This window comes from Eptatretus burgeri, chromosome 2, assembly GCF_056783735.1.
Source record: "Eptatretus burgeri isolate ZD-2024b chromosome 2, Ebu_testis_v1, whole genome shotgun sequence".
In the NCBI taxonomy this organism is placed as follows: Eukaryota; Metazoa; Chordata; class Myxini; order Myxiniformes; family Myxinidae; genus Eptatretus; species Eptatretus burgeri.
Window position 1 is genome coordinate 90,714,774 of NC_140962.1, and position 23,200 is coordinate 90,737,973.

The 23,200-nt window shown below is 40.8% G+C and overlaps 1 protein-coding gene across 2 annotated transcripts in view; it reads right to left on the minus strand.

Annotated features, from left to right (window-relative positions):
* The window catches only part of NAA10 (N-alpha-acetyltransferase 10, NatA catalytic subunit), a 164,178-nt gene that overhangs the window by 130,228 nt on the left and 10,750 nt on the right, over positions 1-23,200 (minus strand). For both annotated transcript variants that reach the window (XM_085870279.1, XM_085870278.1), the window contains exons 2-6: positions 21,867-21,965; positions 20,236-20,294; positions 7,993-8,038; positions 7,307-7,422; positions 5,650-5,694 (exon numbers count right to left, since the gene is read on the minus strand). In XM_085870279.1, coding sequence (XP_085726405.1) covers positions 5,650-5,694; positions 7,307-7,422; positions 7,993-8,038; positions 20,236-20,294; positions 21,867-21,965 — 365 coding nt within the window. The remainder of the gene's footprint in view (positions 1-5,649; positions 5,695-7,306; positions 7,423-7,992; positions 8,039-20,235; positions 20,295-21,866; positions 21,966-23,200) is intronic.

Genomic DNA, 23,200 nt, shown 5'->3' on the forward strand with positions numbered 1-23,200 from the left:
CTCGCTGTCATTGCTCCGTCCTCGTTGTCAATCTCAGTGAGCACTTTTCGTAGCATGGCACGGCAGTAATGAGCTTTGAATGAACGGATAATTCCCTGATCTAACGGTTGAAGAACAGAGGTTGTGTTCGGCGGAAGAAATGCCACAGTAATGTTCGACAGTTGAAGTGATTGGGGATGTGCCGGACAGTTGTCGATGAGAAGCAACGCTTTCTGGTCATGACGCCGAAGCTCGCGATTCCACTCATCGAGCCATTCAATGAAGAGGAAACCTGTCATCCATGCGGAGGAATTGGCTCTGTAGCGAACTGGAATTGTTTTGACGCCTTTGAAACACCGTGGATTCTTGCTTTTACCAATACCGAAAGCACCGTGATTCTTTCCTTTGGCTTTTTCTCACCGCAGTGCTGATCTCCCTTGAAGAGGAACGTTCCGTCTGGTAAGGCCCGAAAATACAACCCGGTTTTGTCAGCATTCCAGATCTCATCAGCCGTGAAGCCTTCTACGAGATCCGGAAACACGTGGTCCAGCCATTGTTGTTTCCCTCCTACGTCAGCCGCCGCTGCCTCTCCGTGAAGTTTCTTGTGGACGATTCCATGTCTTTTCTTGAACCGGTCAATCCAGCCGTTTGTCGCACTGAACTTCTTGTTGTTGAACTTTTCCGCGAACGAACTATATGTATGTGTATATATATATATATATATATACACATACATATATATATATATACACATACATACATATATATATATATATATATATATATATATATATATATATATATATATATATATATATATACACATACATACATATATATATATACACACACATACATATATATATATATACACACATACATATATATATATATACACATACATATATATATATATATACACATACATATATATATATATATATATATATATACACATACATATACATATATATACACATACATATATATATATATATATATATATATATATATATATATATATATACACATACATATACATATATATACACATACATATATATATATATATATATATATATATATATATATATATATATATATATATATATATATATATATATATATATATATATATATACACATACATATATATATATATATATATATATATATATATATATATATATATATATATATATATATATATACACATACATATATATACACATACATATATATATATATATATATATATATATATATATACACATACATATACATATATATATATATATATATATATATATATATATATATATATATATATATATATATATATATATATACACATACATATACATTATATATATATATATATATATATATATGTATATGTATGTGTATATATATATTTATTTATATATATATATATATGTAAATGTGTATATATATATATATATATATATATATGTATATGTATGTGTATATATATGTATATATATATATATATATATGTATATGTATGTGTATATATATATATATATATATATATATATATATGTATGTGTATATATATATATATATATATATATATATATATATATGTATGTGTATATATATATATATATATATATATATATATATATATATATATATATATATATATATATATATATATATATATATATATATATATATGTATGTGTATATATATACACCGCGGCCGCCGCCGCACCTATTTCGGGCTCTGGGTTCAGTTGGGGGAGTTCGTGTTCCTGCACAACCAACATTTCCTGCATGGGGTTTTCATCCTGGACCATGGATTCTACACATTCTAAATCCATTTCTAATACCCCCGGCTCCCGATCGCCTTGAGACGCCATCTTATTTCACGTAAAGGGTTAATTTGAATCGCTCGTAATTTGGAGGGAATCGGGGGTCGCTCCTCTCACCCCTGGACCGATTCCCGTGAATTTAGCTGGAGACAGGAGAGCCCGTTGTCCCGTTCTCCGACACCAGTGTCGCGAGGAGGGGGATGGGTTTGTATCCCACTCCTGACACCAGTGTTGCGGATTCGCGCCCGCCGGCGTGCGAGCGGCCACGTAACTCGAATCGCGGCACGTCGCCCACCGGACGGACAATCCCGTCGTGACCCTCTCGGACTAACGCCGGGAACTAGTCACGGGTGGGCCTTTCGGCCTCACCACGATCGTGCCAATCGGCCCCCCGCGTGGGATAGGGTTGCTCGCCAAATTCGACCTACCTAAGTACCCACACGGAGGGTAGACCGGGCGATCGCACCTCGCCGCAGGTCGACTTCGGACACGGGCCACTTTAAGCGACCCATTCCGTACTATCGGGATAACCGAGCGGTGTTATCGTCAACCTCGACGGTGCCAATTAATTATCGGGCGTATTTAGCCCACGACCAACCCTTTACGTGAAGTAAGATGGAGATTCAATAAAAGAAAAGACGAAGCGAAACGGGAAAAACAGTTCAACATAAAGCACATTTATTCCGCGGCAAACGGAAAGCACACATATACAATTATACACCAAAAGCAAATGTAAAAGTAGAAGAAACACAACAATTCTGCACAAAAAGCAAATGCAACAATGCAGATCTACTACCGACTACCGAGCACACGGCAACACTTATACAGTTTTACTTCACAGACGGCGCCGACAACACATATACTCAAAGCAAAAGAAAAAGGAAGGGGCCACCCTCATCGACAAGGGGGCAGACGGGCCTGGGGCCGAGACCGCGTCGAGCCTACCCGTCTGGTGATGAGCCGCAAAATGGCGGCGGCGCCCCGACTCCGCGGGCCTCGCTGGCACTGCCTGGAATGGGGTGGGAACGGGGCCCCCTTCTCACACTATCTCAGCGCGGGGGGAAACAGGAGGGGTTTGTTGATGCTCGGGGGAATGAGGATATCTCGCTGGCTTGGGTCCCGCGACGAGCGACTCCACCGCGACCTCGGTCGCGTTACCGGCCTCCCCTCTCCGCAGCTCCCCGACTCTGACACGAGCGCCGACCTCCACAAAGATTCTTGGCTTTTCCAGCCTCTCCGGACCCCGACAGACACTCTCTCGACTGCCTTCGCCGCCGCCACAACTCTCCAACTCTCCCACTCTCCACTCTTCTCAACTCCGTCCAACTGCTAACTCTTCCCAACTGCGATTCAGAAACTAAACCATGAGCATGAAGGAGATTTCAAAAGACCTCTGGGATAAAGTTGTGGAAAAGCACAGATCAAGGGATGGGTATAAAAATATTACAAAGGCTTTGAGTATCCCTTGGAGCACAGTCAAGATGATCATCAAGAAGTGGAACATGTATGGTATACCAAGACCCTGCTTCGATCAGGTTGGTCCTCCAAACTGGATGACCAAGCAAGGAGACTAATCAGAGAGGCCACCAAGTGGTAAAATGGCAACTTTGAAAGACCTACATGCCTTTATGGCAAAAACTGGTCACTGTGTGCATGTGACAACAATATCCCAAGCACTCCACAAGTCTGGCCTGTACAGAAGGGTGGCAAGAAGGAAGCCATTACTCAAAAAAGCTCACCTTGAGTCCCATTTGAGGAATGAAAAAAAAACCACTCCGGAGATTCTGAATCCACTTGGCAAAACGTTTTGTGGTCTGACCAAACCAAGATGGAACTTTCAGGCCGAAATGCAAAATGTTACGTTTGTTGAAAACCCAACACAGCACATCCCCCAAAGAACACAATCCCTACTGTGAAGCATGGTGGTGGCAGCATTATGTTATAGGGATGTTTATCTTCAGCAGGGACTGGGCCACTTGTCAAGGTCAAAGTGAAAATGGATGAGGCAAAATACGGAAAAATCCGACAGGAAAACCTGCTGCCCTCTGCAAGAAAGCTGAAATGGGAATGGAAGTTCACCTTTCAGCATGAAAACGACATGAAGCACACAGCGAAAGCTACACTGGAGTGGCTAAGGAACAACAACATAAATATCCTTGAGCGGCCCAGTCAGAGCCCCGACCTAAATCCAATCGAAAATCTGTGGCGTGACTTGAAGATTGCTGTCCATCAACACTCCCCATGCAACTTGACCGGGCTTGAACAGTTTTGTACTAAAGAATGGACAAATATGTTTCAATCAAGGTGTGTAAAGTTGGTAGAAACCCATCCCAACAGACTCACAGCTGTAATTGCTGTCAAAGGTGCTTCCACCCATTATTAACCCAGTGGGGTGGACATTTATCCAACCAAGATATTCTAGTTTTGTATTTTTCATTAATTTTATGAAATTTGTGGAATTTTTTTCACTTGGAAGTTGTGGGTTACATGGTGATGTGTAAATAAAGGTGGAGAAAGTCTGATTCAATGAAATTTAATTACAGGCTATAAGGCAACAAAAAGGTGAACATTTTGAAAGGGGGTCTCGACTTTCTATAGGCACTGTACATGTGTCCAAGATCTGACAGACATTTAAAGTATGCAAATTTTTTTTTCCTTTAGCCACAATTCATTGCAAAAATGTACAAAGATGGATATTTTAACCCCAAAAACTGAACTAACATGTCGACTATTGAAATATGCAACAAATGATAAAAGCCTTCCGGTGAGTGTTTTTGTGCCAATTGACCACAAAGTCAAGAAAAAATAAGAACCTGGAGTTCCGATTGTCACTGTAAGGATCAGGTAACCCAGCCAATTAAAATAACAGCAACGATGACAACTACTGTACCTGCAAAAGTAATGAGAGGATTATTCGATCCCACTTGCATTCTGCTGTTTTCATGACTGGGCATGACATCTTCCAACAAGAGAGTTCATAGAACTCCCCGTGAAGTGTCGAGAAAAAAAAAAAAAGGACACGTGCGGGTTCTCCAGGCAGACAATTTCAGTGACCGAGACGATATAAAATGCCGTAATATTTTGTCCATGTACTGCGAAACGAAGGGTTTTTTTTTCTATGCATACGTGATCAGGATTTTTTTTTTAATCTCTCTCTGTCTCTGTCTTTGTCTCTGCCTGGTGTTGGCTTAATGGTTAGGGTGGTGGGCTTTGGAGCCTAGGGCCCCGAGTTTAAATCCCACTTAGCTGTTGAATTAATACCAGGTGGGGTTAACTCGGCCTGTCATCCTTCCGAGGTCAGAAAAATGAGTGCCACCAATTCTGGTATACTGTGTTGGAGTGACGACCCGTCCAGGATTGTGCCCAACAGCCAAGGAGACTGCTTAAGCAGCACCAACGCTCTGCACAGAGTTTGGTCCCAATCTCCTCCTCCTCCTCCTCTATGTGCATGCGCAATCGGGACAAATTCAGCCACAGTACTGCTAAACTACAGGTTTGTTTTCCAATCCATGTTAAAAATATAACATTCAATTGAAATCAAGTTGTTCCTCAATCATAAACCGATATTTGTAGACAGACAGACAGACAAAGTGAACCAATTGCTTAACCCCACTTTCGCTTCGCGCGCACGGGGTAAAAAATGCACTATACCCAATTATGAAAAAAGTTGCACCAAAGCAAAACTCTTGCTCATACTAACCTCAACAACTGTGATTAGAACATTTGTTTCTTTTTACACGTGCTACAAAAATAAAAACAATTCAAGGCAACAGAATGAGAACAGCGTGCTTCACAGAGACGTTTATGGGGAAGAGAGCAAGCAAGCACTTACTGGAACTTAAGAGTATTCGAGTAAAGATGGAGGGCTGCACGATTGCTGCAACAAAGAAATTAAAAAGCGCAACGAGTTAGCCAATCAACAAGGACTTATAGCAGAATCAAAAAGTTTTATACAGGGTGTTCATAATGTCCTTGTGAGACTAAAAGGTTCGGATGTACACATGATGGAAGCAAAGTTTAAATGACATGAAAGCATGATTCATAAAGTTTTTACTCAACACAGTTCAAATTTCTTTGGCTTCAACGTAAACGCCATCATTCGGAATACACAATCCAAATAGATTTTCAAACCCGTTGAAAACATTCTCCGGTTGCTGCCGAATAATTTTATGAATTTCACTTGTGATTGTAGTCTGAGGTTCATCCAAAGACAGTGGTTTTGATGAGTAAACAAAAGTTTTCACATGAACGCATAAAATGCAGTCCAATGTTGACAGGTCAAGCGAACAAGGTGGCAAAATCTACCGATCCTCTTGTCTGGCAAGACACCATTCAAGAACCGTCATATTCAAAGTATAGTTGGCAGGCAGCACAGTCTTGCTGGAGGAAGGTGCTATCTGAATGACGTAATCATTATAGTAGCGATCACCGATGACTGTTGCTTCTTCCAATGAGAAAGGCCCAATGATTTGAGTCTTCCTGAGGAAAGACCAGACATCGATTTGTCGTGAGTGTCTTTGATGTTGCCAGACTTCCTGAGGTTTTTTGTTTTTCTTCTGGCATGTGGTAATTGTGGCGGTTGACTTCGCCACTGATGTGGAATGTTGCCTCATCAGAAAATGTCAACTTATCAAGAAATCCAGGGGAATTGTGTTTTTTTTTTTTTTTTTGTTAATTTCAACTGCTCCACCATGAGCCTTAGATCAATGCAAAACTTCACAGAAATCTATCCTTACATGGCAGTACCTGGAACATTTAAACCACCTGAATATTGTGAGGATGTTCATGTGATTTAACTTTGAGAATCCTGTGCGGTTTTATTTTTTAATAGAGTCGAGGCTCGTGAAGGAGTTGGAGCACGGAACAAATCAGGATCAGGACAATGATTGTGGGATATTTAGTTCACTACATGCGTGTCGCAACATCTTTTGTGGACTGCTTTTACAAATGTTTCCTGGACCACGGCCACAGTCTCCTCACGTGTCTGAGGCCTCCTGCATCATGGTTTGTCATTCGCCGACCCAGTTTCGTTAAAATCTCATTGAAATATAAAATCAAATTCCGATGCAGTGTGTCTTTGTTGAAATGAGCTGCAAATTTTCTTCCAGCTGTGATGGACTTCTGTTCTGCGAGCCATAACACACAGTTAACCTTTCTTCTACTGTTGCCATTTTCAATCAGTTTCAGCATCTAAATTAAAAAAAACATCAACGTAATATTAATATCACCAAAACAAGATGAATTACGCTTCCATTTGCCATCTACAGCTTGCTTCTTCTGCTTGCTTCTATCATGTATACATCCGAAATATAAAGTTTAGAGTTGCACAATGACTTTATAAACATGAAACCCCTTGCATTTATAGAACAATGTTGTGAAAAAAAAAGTCAAACAAAAATGCAATTTCAATCCAACAGAACCAGCCGACAGATCGAAATCGAAGGCACAACCTTCGGACGCAAACATCATCAGAAAACAATCCACTCTACCTCTTGCGTACATGCAGGGACACGTATTTAGCGTTGAAGTTCTCAATCATCGCACGTGATGCTTGGTCCATGAGCTTCTGGGCAAGTCCCAGACGGCGATGCGATCGCTTCACCGCCTATGGGGGCATCGTGTCAGTACGACTTCCAAATGAATTCCAAACCACACGACGTTACGAATTTCAAAGCAATTCACAGAATGGTGGGCCACAAATGCTTTGGGATCATCACTACCACACTCTTTTAGTAACTTTGTAACAACTCCACCATGCATACCCGTCTCACTGCTGACAGTTCACAGTTCTCCTCCAATCTTTTATGTTCTGTTCTTATTCCATCCTTTGGCTCGTGCATTTATTTTACATCTTAAAGTTTTTACTTCTTTATGATCCCACTTACAGTTTACCATAATTCACAGAACAGAAAGTTGTTGGTACATGTCACCCGCCACTGTTGGCATATTTAATCTTCATTTGCTCGCTCGTCTACTTTACCCTTAGAATTTCTCTTCTTTGAGCCTCAATTGCATAAAAAAAATATTAGCTCCCATTGGCCCAATGTAAATCCAATGTTCAGTGTTGAGTGTTGACAGAGCATTTAGATTTTAGAACAAGTTGGCTTCAAGTCTGACTGCAGAATGGAAAATAATTTCTGGTTTGTGAGGGATGGTGAACAAAAGTATAATATACCAGGGAAGTGATGTGACCGTGTGGAGCATCATCAGGATCTTCTTCCCTAAAAGGAAACGGGATACGCACACAAATTAAATCTTCCACGTCACACAATGGAAAATAAGTTGCACATGTAAATGCTTGCAGTTTGGTGCTAATGGTTTTTGGAGTTATTGGAGGTTTTCATCGTTTGCAAATTTCACAACTGTACATAACAAGCAATGGAAGAAGGAATTACAAGAGATCTGCAAAGCTTGTCACAAAAATAACCTTCACCGAGAGGACTGCATTGTTGAGAAACACTTTTATTTGTACATTGCCAAACGACAATCTCGATGGCTTGCCAAGATGGAAATTTAAACATTTTGTCTCACCCACTGAAAAATAAAAAGCATAACAGCTCAAAAAAGGCAAAGGTAACAACAAGTTAGTCGATCACATTTTTTATTCCGAGAATACTTGTTTGATGGAAACTTAACTTCCGTACAACCTGAATAAATCGTGGGACTTTCTTTCCCGCAATACCCTACACAGGAATGACTGCTGGAAAACTGAAGTCGAAAACTTAATTGCGAGCAAGCTCCGTTTATGCCTGGTGTTGGCTTAATAGTTAGGGTGGTGAGCTTGGGATCCTAGGGTCCCGAGTTCAAATTCCGCTCAGCTGTTGAATTAATACCAGGTGGGGTTAACTCGGCCTGTCATCCTTCCGAGGTCGGCAAAATGAGTGCCAGCATGCTGGTGTACTGTGTTAGAGTAGAGACCCATCGAGGATTGCGCCCAATAGCCAAGGAGACTGCTTAAGCAGCACCAACGCTCTGCACAGAGTATGATCCCAATGGATGGATGGATGTAAGCTCCGTTTCCACCTGCATCATTCAAAATAATCTGCAGGTTCTCATCAAAAGGCAGAGTACGAGAGGATTTCAAAAACTTACAGGAACGAGATACTCAAGATAGCCCAACACATGCCAAGTATTATGTTTTCAATATCGTGTCCATAAACTTCAATGCACTTGCTCCGTTTGCCCTTCAAATTACCGACATGCTAGTAAAAAAATAAACAAATAAATATAAAAACTAGAGTAATTTGACTGCATGCAGTCGACGGGTATGCCTCCGCTCTCCAGCACGAACACTTGAGTATTGACATATTTGACCGTTGACCTTTATCATATCTGGCCCAAAATCTAATCACTTAATTGCCCGGTCTTACTTTACCTTTTTACCAAGTTTGATGAAATTCTACAATTTGCTTCTTGAGTTATCGCGTAAACGAAAATCCGGACGGACGGACAACCCGGAAACATAATGCTTCCGGCACCCTTGGTGCGGAGGCATGAAAAGAAGTTTGCAAACTGCTCCCTCCGTCACGTCTCAGTTGTTTCAGTCAGTGAGTGAATCAGCAATCATTCAGGTGCATCTTCAAATGTCAATAAACATTAGTGGCCAGTTCAGGTCTGGATCAAATGGGGGGTCATCCATCTGCTTGAAGCCAAAGTCACAAATGGCGGTCTGTGTAACACGGAACTTGTGCACAAGTGCCATGCCGTGTCATGAAGCACACCTTCGGTCAACATCCCTCAGTGTTTGTCCGTGATGGCCTGTCACAATTATTGCACGAAGCCGGTGCAACATTTCCCTGCAATCGTAACTTTGTGGGGCATTAGAGTCTATCAGCTGGATTCCTTTGCCATCACAGAAAAATAAAGGCCACGATCTTGCAGGTTTAGGGATAGGTCCAAAAACTTTTCGGTGGCAGTGATCCTTTTAGCTTCCATTGCAATGATTGCAATTTTATTCCAAAATTAGAGATGAAGACACATTTTATCACGAGTTAACGGGTGAATGATAAAGTTGGCTGGACGTGCATCGAATGAGTGATGCAGCTCATGATGTGATGCCAGTCGTTGGTGTTGATCGTGAATACTGAGGTTTCTGGGGACCCATGTTGCGGTGGCACAAGATGTGCCTGTGTTCATGGATTATGACTAAAATGCTGCCTTGAGAAGTTCCAAGTTCTGTGTACAGTTTAAAAAAAACAAGTAAAATCCTTCAATACAGCGCGTGTGGTGAAGCAAATGAGTACACTAATGTCAAAATATGCAATTTATGCTTTTTCAGTTGAAAAACAATTAAAAAGCGTACTTAATACTTGAAATGTAAAAATCTTGTTATTATTATGATAAGCACCTTTATATATAACAGAAGGAATGAAATTGTTCGATACAGCGTGGCAGGGGACCGCAAAAGAATGATAGCATAAGAAGAACTTAACTTTCAGCATTCGGCGATCGGCGCGAATTGCGATGGTGGGCGGAAGTGACGTCTTTCGGCGCGAAATGCCATGGTGGGCGGAAATGACGTCTTTCGTTCGTTCGTACATGAGAGGGGAACGTTTCTTCGTTTTTTTTCCATCAAGCAATAAATTAAATGGTTTTCACATATATACCACATTAGTTTCACAAATTTCCATTGAAATACTCGGGTATTTCCGTCAATTGTCGCCATTTCCGTCGAGGTTTCGCACTGCATCTACCGGACGGCCGTCATTGGCTGTCTTGAGGCACGTGGGGGGGGGGACACAGGGGACACCGGAGACGTGGGAGACGTGGTAGACGCCGGCGGGGACATTTCAAACTCGGTGCAATTGTATACAGCGCATGCGCTGTAAAAATAAAGAAACAGAAATCCTCCACAATCGAGGCCTCAACCTGGGAAAGAGTCCATAAGTCTGTTGCATCCAACGGTTTGTCCTGACATGGGGTCATCGTAAAGGGACTCACATCCACGCTTAAAGTCAGTCACCCATTTGGCTACTGCAAAGCATGAAGGCGCACCATTTGCCAAATATGGCCACAGCGCATTCGGAGATCTTGGAGCTAGGACCTTCTTTGCATAAATATTTGACACTGCAAGGGCCAATTTAATAAGGATCCACAATTGTATGACAAAGCAAAGTTCTGAGGCATTTACTGAAACGAGCTATGCTGAGTCAATAAAATGAATGCATTACATACAGTACCAAGTACCAAGCAAGTTTATGATGAACGAGAAAAACAAACAATGACTAGTGTGCCAACAAATACCCAGTCCCTTGAGATTGATGATTGCCCCAGAGCCCCTCGTATCACAAGCTTTATAATGTCGAGAAAATCCTGCACCAAAATAAATAAGCGATGTCAACAGTTGATACATACACTGATAGAGAAAGTAGCAACAATAACTAAATGTTGGTGTAGTCTTCAAATGTACAAGTGCCCATAAAAATGCAAACTCATTGAAATTCTGCGTATAGCTCGGAGAAGAGAGCAAATACCTATTTTGGGAGGTCAGAACCCACACCCCCACCTCCCCCGTAGACCCCCTTAATGACCGCAGATGTTGATGCAGGTGATGAATCACTTAATAAATTCAAGATCAAAACTAAGATCCAGGCTTTCAATGACATCTTGGATGCTGCTGTCCTGTCTGTGTCTGTTTGTGGTGAGGATGTTGAGGTCATGGAGAGATTCACTTGCCTTGGCAGTGATATTCATGTCTCTGCTGGCTGTGTGTCAGAGGTCAATAGACGTCTGGGTCGGGCCTGGGGAGTCATGGCTTCACTGGATCATGGGGTGTGGCGCTGCCGGTACCTGTGCGGGAGGATGAAAGTCCGAGTCTTCCGGTCCTTGGTGCTTCCAGTCTTGCTCTATGGATGCGAGACTTGGACTCTGACCAAGGATCTGAGACGGATACTTAATTCCTTTGGTACCAGGTCTCTTCGGAGAATCTTTGGCTATCGCTGGTCAGATTTTGTGTCCAACGAGCGGTTGCCGAGAGAGACTCGGATGAGATTTGTTACCTGCATGGTCCGTGAGCGTCAGTTGCGGCTATATGGACATGTGGCTCGTTTTCCTGACGCTGATCCTGCTCACCAGATTCTCTCAGCGAGGGAGTCTCGTGAGTGGAGGAGGCCAATGGGCCGTCCACGTGCCTCTTGGTTGCAGCAGGTTGACCAGCATCTCAAGGAGATGGCGATGGGCCTGGCATCTGCCTGGGGGAAGGCCAGACGGAGGCCCCTGGAGTACCGGCGGAAAGTGGACGCAGCGACGCGCTGTTCTGGCACATGCTCCCATACCTGACCTGACCTGATGTTGATGCGGTTGATACACTTTGGTACAACACGAGTGGTGAAGGTTGTGGTTAGGTTTCATCAAAATTGTGTGTGTAGTCTTGGATTAGAGAGCAAATACCTCTTTTTTGGGGGGAGGGGGAGTCAAACCCCCCCCCCCAATAATGAGTGCAGATTTTGATGCGGTCAATATACCTTCGTTAGGCATCAGGTATGAAGCTTGTGGCCAAGTTTCATCAAAATCGTGTGTTTGGTTCAAGCGATAAGACTGAAGTGGTTACGGACTGAATGACTCACTGAATGACCGACTCACTCACCTACGGACACTGCTTGATTGCATAAGATCACCTGACTAAAGTCCAGGTGAGATAAACCAGAGTTGCTGTCAAAGCCACCCAATGCTCGCCTGTTCATACATTTATCGTTTTTAAAAGACGAGTCTAACAATTAATATTTTTTATAATTCTCTAACAATTTTTTTTGGTGGGGGGGGGGTTGGAAATCACTTAAAACATGTAGAAATGCAAAAAAAAAATTTTTCTCAAACAATTTTTTGGGGGGGGCGGCGGGGGGTTGGAAATCACTTAAAACATGTAGAAATGCAAAAAAAAAATTTTTCTCTAACAATTTTTTTGGGGGGGAGGGGACCAAGTCCAAAATCTAATGGCATGATTCATGGACCATACCTAACCCCCCCACCAAGTTTCGTCGAAATCCTAATCACTTAAAACGTGTAGAAATGCAAAAAAAAAAAGAAATCAAAATTTTCTTGAAAAAAAAGTTGCAAAAAAATTTTCTCTAACAATTTTTTTTAGGGGGGGTTGGAAATCACTTAAAACATGTAGAAATGCAAAAAAGAATTTTTTTCTCTAACAATTTTTTTTTTGGGGGGGGGGGTTGGAAATCACATAAAACATGCAGAAATGAAAAAAAAAAGAAATCGAAATTTTGTTGAAAAGTTGAAAAAAAATTTCTCTCAATTTTTTTGGGGGGGTTGGAAATCACTTGAAACATGTAGAAATGCAAAAAAAAATTTTCTCTAACAATTTTTGGGGGGGTTGGAAATCACAAAACATGTAGAAATGCAAAAAAAAAAAAAATTTTCTCGAACAATTTTTTTGGAGGGGTTGGAAATCACTTAAAACATGTAAAAATGCAAAAAAAAAAAATTTTCTTTTCTCTAACAATTTTTTTTTGGGGGGGGGGTTGGAAATCACTTAAAACATGTAGAAATGCAAAAAAAAAATTGTCTCTAACAATTTTTTTTGGGGGGGGGGTTGGAAATCACTTAAAACATGTAGAAATGCAAAAAAAAAATTTTTCTCTGACAATTTTTTTTTGAGGGGGTGGGGGGGTTGGAAATCACTTAAAACATGTAGAAATGCAAAAAAAAAAATTCTCTAACTTTTTTTTTGGGGGGGGACCAAGTCCAAAATCTAATGGCATGATCCTTGGACCATACCTAACCCCCCCCCCACCAAGTTTCATCAAAATCTGTCGAGGAGTTTTTCCGTAATACAAAAAAATTTAACATTTTCACACTCACGCTCACGCCGACGCTCACGCTCACGCCGACGCTCACGCTCACGCCGACGCTCACGCCGACGCTCACGCCGGCGCTCACGCCGGCGCTCACGCCGACGCTCACGCCGACGCTCACGCCGACGCTCACGCCGACGCTCACGCCGGCGCTCACGCTATAGCTCTCTGTTCTTCGAACAGGCAAGCTAAAAATGAAAGTTTAATGAGGAATAAAAGAGAAATTAGGTTGTATTTTATCAAAAAAAAATTGACATCATTTTGAGTGCTTTATAATCGACAAACGTTACATTTTTTGTAATTGGAGAGATGGGAGACTTGTATGTTAACCAGAAGAGCTGAAACTAGAAGGGCACACAGTAGTGCACATATCTCCACCATGCAATGCCTGATCCAATCAAACATATCAGGCCCAATAAATTTTCGAGATATCATGCTATGCTGTACATCGTTTTTAGCTCCATCTTTCAATGGTGAAGAATCACTCGAGAATAAAATAAAAATTCTCGTGTCCAGACCTTGATTCAGATCTTCACCAAAATCAATCACTTCGTCCTTGTCACACACCCAACCTGTCCACCAAGTTCCATCCGAATCCGTCCACAACTTTTTGAGATATCATAATATGTATCAGTTTAGACCCATCTCTCAACGGTGATGAATCACTTATTAAATTAAAGTTGCCAGGATCCTGATCTGGATCAGGATCTTCACCAAAATCTAATCAGTTCGTCCTTGTCGCACACCCAACATGCCCACAACATTTCATCTGAATAAATCCACAACTTTTTGAAATATCCTGCACACAAATAAACAAATGAAATTGCTCGTTGAGCAAGGAATTGCCAGAATAACTTTGTCACATCTCCATGATCTCTGAAAAAACAAAAACCTGGAAATCAATTTGGTTCTTATAAGTCGATAGTGCTACTGTTTAATGAGTTAAAGCACTTAGTTTGGTCATGATCACAACTTGGAAGTCAATCGGACTTGAAATGGCGTCTTTATCGCAATTTGAAATTTTTGACCCGACCCCCCTGACATTCGACTCCTGACCGCTAAGAAGGGTGTTGGTGTGACACCCCAATGAGAGATATGATTGGATGCAGTATTGGAAGATGCACATTTTGGATTTGGTTTGAAGTCGATACGACCATTTTAGCGGACGTTATTGCGAAAATAAGAATTTTGGTTTTTCGGTGACCTTGACCTTTGACCTAGATTCACCAAAAACGACAAGTGTCTAAGTTGGACCATGGCCGACGTCTGTGCCCAGTTTGGTCATGATCGCTGAAACGGTGTGGCTGCTACAGGGTAAACAAACACACAAACAAACAGACAGACAGACACAGAATGACACACACAACCAACCAACATAATTGCCGAAATCCGCAGGATTCCGGCAATTAACAAGAAAAAGACGTCGTGCAGAGCATGACACTTGCAAAATCCACCCACTCTCCAATGGTTGCCATGGATACATCAAATTGTCAATTTCATTAACATTAAAATTGACAATCTTAATCAAAGCTCAGGTCAATCGGATGAAAATTGTTTATTTTTCAGATTGAAATTGATTTTCGAAGTTTCACCTTGAGTTTACCTTTGACCTCAAAAATACTTGGTTTCCAAATTTACTGACGCACCATGCAATTGCTGCTAATTTTTCAGGTTAAATCGGATGAAAATTGACTCATTCATAACTTTTGGAAATATCATGCTATACAGTAAACCCGGAAATATCGTGGGTTCTAATATCGCAGGTTTTTACCAATCATGGGCAAACTATTGTGCTCCAATTTAGTTATCGTGGAATTTCATTTCAGCCAATCGTGGTTTTTGAGCTGAAATGGGTTACTGTTTGCGTTCACGTGTATGATTACCTCCCATTACGAGCCTTTTTTTGTTTCTCACACACCATTAATTGCAGTAATCAAAATATGGAGCATATGGAGAATCAAAATCAGCATATGGAGAATGAAGCTAAGTTTAATAATGAATCGTCATTGAACAAGAAATGACATTGAACAATCGTCATTGAACAAACAATTGCAGAGCTGCAAGATCTTTTAGACACACTCCAGTTAATAACGGTGCCCAAACATAAAACGATGGACAAAATTAATTGTGCCAAAAGGCTTAGAAAGGTTATAACATTGTGTAAAAAAATGGAGTTGTTAGATACGTTAGCAAGAGGTTGACTCAGCCTGTCATCCTTCCGAGGTCGGCGAAATGAGTACCAGTGTACTGGGCCGGTGTATACCCCGGTTAAAATAGGTGTACCATATCCCTGTGTCGTAAGAGGCGACCAGGGTTGCGTCAGGAAGGGCATCCAGCGTAAAACGTGTGCCATATCACTGTGCGGATCATACGGATGATCCGCTGTGGCGACCCCTAACGGGAGCAGCCGAAAGAAGAAGAAGAAGAGATACGTTAGCAAGAGGTGAAAGTGCGGCATCTATGGATAACATATGTGGACATCATGTGATCAATGAATCGACTGCGCGGTAAACGCGAGTCAAATATCCATGCCAACAAAGCGCAAAAGTGTCATTCCAGTCCAGAGATCCTTTTATTGAAAGGATGGGGGAAAAAAAAAAAATCACTAAATGTTTGGATCAAGGACCAAATGAAAGAAAATGCCTTTGAGTAGACGGCTGTACAGGAAACCATTGTAGATTTACCTTTTGGAGTGAGAACAGTGAAAGGAAATGGGAGAAATCATTGCAGATTTACCAACAATTCCACCAGCCCCCCGGGACCGAGCTGATCCAATAGCCATCACAAGTTCTACATCCACGTCTTTCTAATCTCCACCCTCTCCCCTATAACAGCATCACCATTATCATCTACGAGATAAGTCTTGTATTTTTATCCGCCGCCGCGTGGCGGAAGGGGGATATTGTCTATTAATGGCAGAGTACAGTATGAATGAGTACATTTACCCTCACCCTGAAGTTTATGAGTATGTTTCAGCTCTTATATGAGCCTCAACATTGTATACAAAAAAAATAATAAAAAAACACTTCGCGGTCATCCATATGTTTACCCTCAACTGCCTCGAAGCTTTGGAATAAATTTCAAAGGTAAAAGTCTTGTGTTTTGTTTATTAACCTCCGCCATCGAAGATGGATGGAGGTTTCTGTTTTCACCCCTTTCTGTTTGTTTGTTTGTTTGTGAACAGTATTACGGAAAAACTCAACGGATTTCGATGAAACTTGGTGGGGGGTTAGGTCTGGTCCAAGTATCATGCCATTAGATTTCGGACTTGGTCCAAAATCCAATATGGCTGCTATGGCGGCCAATTTGAAAAAATATTTGAATTTTTTTTTTTTGCATTTCTACATGTTTTAAGTGATTTCCAACCCCCCCCCCCAAAAAAAAAATGTTAGAGAAAAAAAAATTTTGCAACTTTTTTTTCAACAAAATTTCGATTTCTTTTTTTTTTTGCATTTCTACATGTTTTAAGTGATTTTCAACCCCCCTCCCACCCCAAAAAAAAATTGTTGGAGAAAAAAAAAATTGCAACTTTTTTTTTCAACAAAATTGATTCTTTTTGCATTTCTACATGTTTTAAGTGATTTCCAACAAAAAACATGCCAAAACTAATTGCGGCTGATTTTGGAACTTCAGGTGGATATACCCACGTAAAATCAATTTCTGTCTCAAGGAATCTAGTTATGACGAATGAATTGAGCATGTAAAAGTTAAAAGTAAAAGGGAAAGTTGCAAACTATAACTTCAGCACTGTTGACATCAAATTGAATGAATAGGATATCAGGTTGACTTGAGTGACCTAGCAGTATTGGCGGCAGAGGTTTTGCACTCTACCTCGTGCTTCCCCTCTAGTTTTACACTGTATTAATTTTATTTACATGTTCATTGCAATGTTAACATGCTTTCCATTAATTTTGCATGTTTATAACCTCCACCACCGAAGGTGAGGTGATGTTTTCACTCCTTTCTGTCTGTTTGTTACTTGGCTAAAAAAATTTTTTACCAAGTATGTTGGTCCGTAGCGTTTGTCTGTCTGTTTGTTTGTCTGTCACACAATTTTTGTCCAAAATTTTCAAGCAATCTTTTAAAATTATTTTGTGTGTGTAGGTGACCGGCCAAGGACGGCAACACTAAATTTTGGTGAAGATTAGAATCTGGATGCAGACCTGAGAATTTTAAAAGTGATTCTTCACCATTGAGAGATTTGGCCAAAAACGATATATTTAATGATATTTCAAAAATGTATTGCGCCTGATATGTTCTCGTGTATCAGGCATTGCGTGGTCATGCAGTCTACAGAGTGCCCTTCTAGTTTCAATTGTGACGTGTTGATTTCAGGCTGCCATCAATCTTCCTCTGTATTTGCTCAAAGCCCAGGAACCAAACCTCGCTTTTCCTCCCTTGACCCTTGGTTTCCACGATTGTGGAATTTTCCAGGAACCGAATCCCACCAAAATCTCATAATTTCGTCCTTGGCACACACCCAACATGTACACCAAATTTCGTCCGAATCCATCGACAACTTTTTGAGATATCCTGTTCACAAACAGTGACCGAAGGGTGAAAACATAACCTCCGTCCATCTTTGGTGGCAGAGATAATTAGACACTGCAGTGTACATCAGTTGGTTGATAAAAATCCAACAACGTGGGAAGCGTGTACGAGGCTGCAGGTAATAAATGCAAAAGTAAATATGAGATGCCGGCATCTTTTCCTTTCCAGCGACGTTTATCCTTTGCGGCCTGAACACGGCAACAGCACGACTAATGTCGACATATAGGCAACAGCATGCATGACCACACATTGCCCTCGAGCTTCCATTGTAATCCCTCTGTTTCGCTGAAGTTTTTCCCCACCTTTCAGGAGCCATACTACATAACTTCAAATTGACAAATAATTATTCATAAGGCTTACGTTGTCTGCCTCGTGTCCAATGACTTGAGCTTACTGAGATAGCCTTGGCGATTCTGTCATCAGACATTCTAATTTTGTGACCTGAACATTGGAGTTGAATTCAAAAAACAGGAATGATTCAAATCCAGTGATCTCGCACCTTTGCGGTTTCATTGTCAGGGATTTTGCAAACTCTTTCATTGAAGGTTATTCTCCAAGTGAGTTATTATTAGTCACTGCGGATAACAGTGAGTCAAAAGCAAGAAGCCTATTGTTTGAGGTCAGAAAGACAAAGGTCAAGATAACAAACTTGTAAATTCCCATCCTATTGACGAGATTTGAACAGGATTTGCAAAATGGTTCACCAAAAAAAAAAATCATAACGATCAATTTCACCATTTTAACATGTGAACGGTTTCCATGACAACAATCTCTCCCGATTATAATCAAAAAGGACTTTGTGAATTTATTATTAGCAAACCGCAATAATTTTTCAACATATAAAATTGAAACTTGCGCAGCTTGTTTGTACGCACATGTTGTATTTGTGAGGAAAATTGGGTCAAAATTAGTCAAAGGTCAAGGCCATCAGAAACATGTAAAACAACTATTAGGCCACAGTTAGAAAATGTATCAACCAAATTTTTTATGCATAAGAATCAAATATGTAAAACAATTGAAAGGTCAAATTTTCGAAAACTTGTTTATTTGGATCTCTTAAGTCCCGTGCGATGTGCGACAGCTTTCTTGTTTGTTTGTTCGTAGAATAACTGGACAACGGGAGCAGCGAGAATCGCCAAATTTGGCACAGAGCTTCATATTGTGAATGTCGATGAAAAATACAAAATGAAATACAGTAGAAGGCAATATTTGCTCACACTGCGGTCATAGGCCAGCACGTGAGTATTGTGATAATATCGTTTGTGTGTACAATATTAATCTCAGTGCCAAATTTAGTGATTCGAGCTGCTCGTGCTGTCGAGTTATTCTGCCACCAAATGGACAAATAGACGCGTCAGGTTATCTGTATTCAGATCAAAAGCAGCCGTGACCAAGGATCAAAAACAGCCGACACTAACCAGGGAGAGAAAGTCAAAGTCAGAAGCCAGAGTGAATGAGACTGAAATGCAATAAGCTTTTCTTTTCTTTTTTTGTTAAGGTATCAACAAAGCCACACAAATATTAATAAAACCCTAACCTAGGCATTATATCCACATCTTCAGGGTAGGTGGGAGGATGACCAGGACGGAAGAGTTGGGGGGGGGGGCGAGGGGCAAATCTACTTTGTGCCAATGACCTCCCCATGGGTACCTCCAAGCACATATGTAAAATTTGAGGGAAATTAGTCAAGCAGTTTCCCATCTTTAAGCCATTCGAGTATCTTTCGTCGGAGTGGCGACTGGTCCAGGAATGTTTCACAGAACCAATGAAACTGTATCAATGAAACTGCATCGGAAACTGTATCATATAAACCAAAGGGTGCCATTCTATCACTTGTGGTTCTAAATATATTACCAACGAAAGTTATCCGGGTCTTTTTGGAATACCTTGGAGTATTACAAATCACAAAACAACCATGACTTATAAGAAGAGAAACATAATTGTCAACTCCTCCTTCGAATGCTTTCTAGTTCCTTTAGCAACGGCAAATTTATATTTTCTTGTGTGCACACAAAATTAACAATTACAATAAGATCTGACGAGCAACGGCCAAAACTTACATTTTTGCGAGAACATAGCCGACAATCTTTCCTTTTTCATCTTCTGCAACATATGATAACTGCGCACATGGGCGCACGCACACACACACACACACACACACACACACACACACACACACACACACACACACACACACACACACACACACACACACACACACACACACACACACACACACACACACAGTAAAATATAAGGTAAGCAGTGAATACACTGTACTTTGGATCATTGTTAATGCCAAGGAACACAGGCTCACACCCAAAGTTTCAGCAATGTCCTGTGACACAGGCAACTCGATTGACAAAATGTTGGGCCTGGGTTTTATCCCATGTAGCAATATTCAGTGAGCTGTGCTTTTCCAGAAAAAAACAATTCCCAAATTCTAACCTCAGCATTTTATATACAATAAGTACCTTCATTCTTACTATAATTTACGGACCAGTGTTTGTTTGTTGTGCTACTCCTATAGTGCTGGGCTGACTACATCCAGACTTGCTATATAGGATCAGCATGGCACAAATTAGTGTATAGTGGTGTTTTTATCTTTACCGGTGGTCTTGGGGAGAGGGGAAGTGGGGGGGGGGGATGCAAATTCTCTATGTAAATGTGTATCGTGTAACGCCGCCTCGAGGTGGGGAAGGGTCTCCTCTATTTGCAGGACAGTATTCCTGTCCCCACGTTTTCCAGTGCATTGAGGTGTTTTGAATCATAAGTGCAGTAGGTATGTTTTTGCTTCATGCACATAACTCGGGTTATTTATTTTTCCTATACAAAGCTGTCAGTTGCCTTTACACTGCCCAAATAAAGGTTTGCGTCACAAGAACATATTGCATGCTTGAAACAAGATCACCCCTTTGGTGGGTACTCTACCAGTAACAAAAAAGAAAACGATGAAATAGCTCCATCATAACAATCGTCATCATATAGTATGCCCTATGATGAGTGTTGGTGTTGCCGAGGCAGTTACAAGGTGACAATCCTGGTCGGGTCGCCACTCTGACTCAGGAAATCAGGGCTGGAATTTGGAATTTCTTCACGTTGCCAACGATAGTTCGCCTACTTTTTGTAAAGGATACAATGGGATCTTTAACGTCCACCATGTAATGTCAGCAGCAGCCTGTGAAACAGGCAGAGTGATTCCACTTATAACCGCGCCAGGATTCAAACGCAGGCTAGACAGCTTAGAGGTGAGTGTGTATACTTGCCAGCTTGAGGAATAAGTGACAATAATCGATTGCTAATGCAGTTAATTCAGCATTTTTAGAAACCATTGGTTGAATCAATGTCTTGAGGAATTTACAAGACCATGAAGGTATCTAAAGGTACATTGCCATTTCCTTCCAAGTGTTGTTTGTCCATGCTCAATCCTTTTAAATACTGAGCAATAAGCTAGGAAGCAGAATGGACCATTTTTTCTTTTTCAAAGTTTCTGGTCTGACTCCGCTGGAGTTTGAACCACCAACTTCCCAGATGCAAAGTGGACGATCTAGTCATTAGACCACAGAGTGTGGTGTGTTAGTTTAAGGTTAACAAAACAAAATATTATATTGTGCATGCTTCAGGAAACCAGGGGAAATGTTGGCATATTCGTGGCAATCTTTCCTATGAATTTCTTTGAAATCAAGAATACCTGCGGCCAGGAGAGGCCATGGTAAAAGTAGTACTTCATTTGGTAGTTCTCAGGCAGGCAAAGCAGATTGCAATGCTGCATATTCATCAAGTCTTCTGGCTGCAGACACGAGCAATCACAACTGATGACGTGGCACACCAAACATGCAGGAGTGTTGGGAGGTAAAAAAAAAAACAATTAATAGGCTGGGGGTTCAGGGCGGGGGTACACGAAAGTTATTTATTAATACTGGTGTGTATGGCATAGCGCTGCTTATAGTGGCAGTATTAAAAATCCCACTGTATGTGTGTGTCAGTGTGCGTCTCCTCCATAACGCCAAAACCATGAAACCCAGCAGCCTGAAACTTTGTATACATACGAAGGGAACTCCAAATTGTGCACAAGTGAAAATTAGGTGTTTGGGTAAATTAAAACATCTATTTTGAAGATAATTAATGGCCTTATTTAATTATCCTTTATCAAGGTGTCATCCTTGGTCAGCCCTCTGTCAGCGAGCTGGGTCATTCCATGTCAAATCATCAAAGAATCTGCCGTCATCTCTCAGATTTTTGTAAAACTTTGGGAACCAATTGGGACCCATGAAAAACGGCAAGAACTCAAATATTTTTGCTAACAGCCTCTTAATTAGTGAGATACAGACTAACGAACTTTGGACTAATTAGCATGACATCGCAAATTCAAATGGCCATATCTCTAAAAGTATAACACCTAGAGAGCTGGTTTTGGTGTCATTCTAAAGGTATTTTCATGCCCTATGAATTTGTCTGGGCAACATTTTCCTACCTCCAACCACAAAAAAGTTATCACAAAATATAAACTTCAATCGTGAATCCCCAAAAAAATGTATCCTTCAAATTTCCTCAAATTCATCCCAGAGGTACCTTATGATGTCAAGAAGCTTCCACATAAGTTTTGTGATGGGCACTCCAATAGTTTCTGAGATATGAGCAACAATGTACATGTACATATGGCATATAGGTTCGAAAATCAGCATTTGTAATGTATTATACAATCAATAAGTGAGTTCAAGTACACAGTGTTCACTAACCTGACTTAGGCTTTCAATTTCCTCTTCAATGCAGCAACAGCAGCACTTGTTTCTTCCCCTCAGGCCCAGTTGAAAATGAAAGTATATGATACTTCAAAGCAATTCATGGTCGTTCCCTGTGTTCCCTGTCATGGCTAGGTTAGAATGATTGTATAATACATTACAAATGCTGATTTTCGAACCTATATGCCATATGTACATGTACATTATTGCTCATATCTCAGAAACTATTAGAGTGCCCATCACAAAATTTATGTGGAAGCTTCTTGACATCATAAGGTACCTC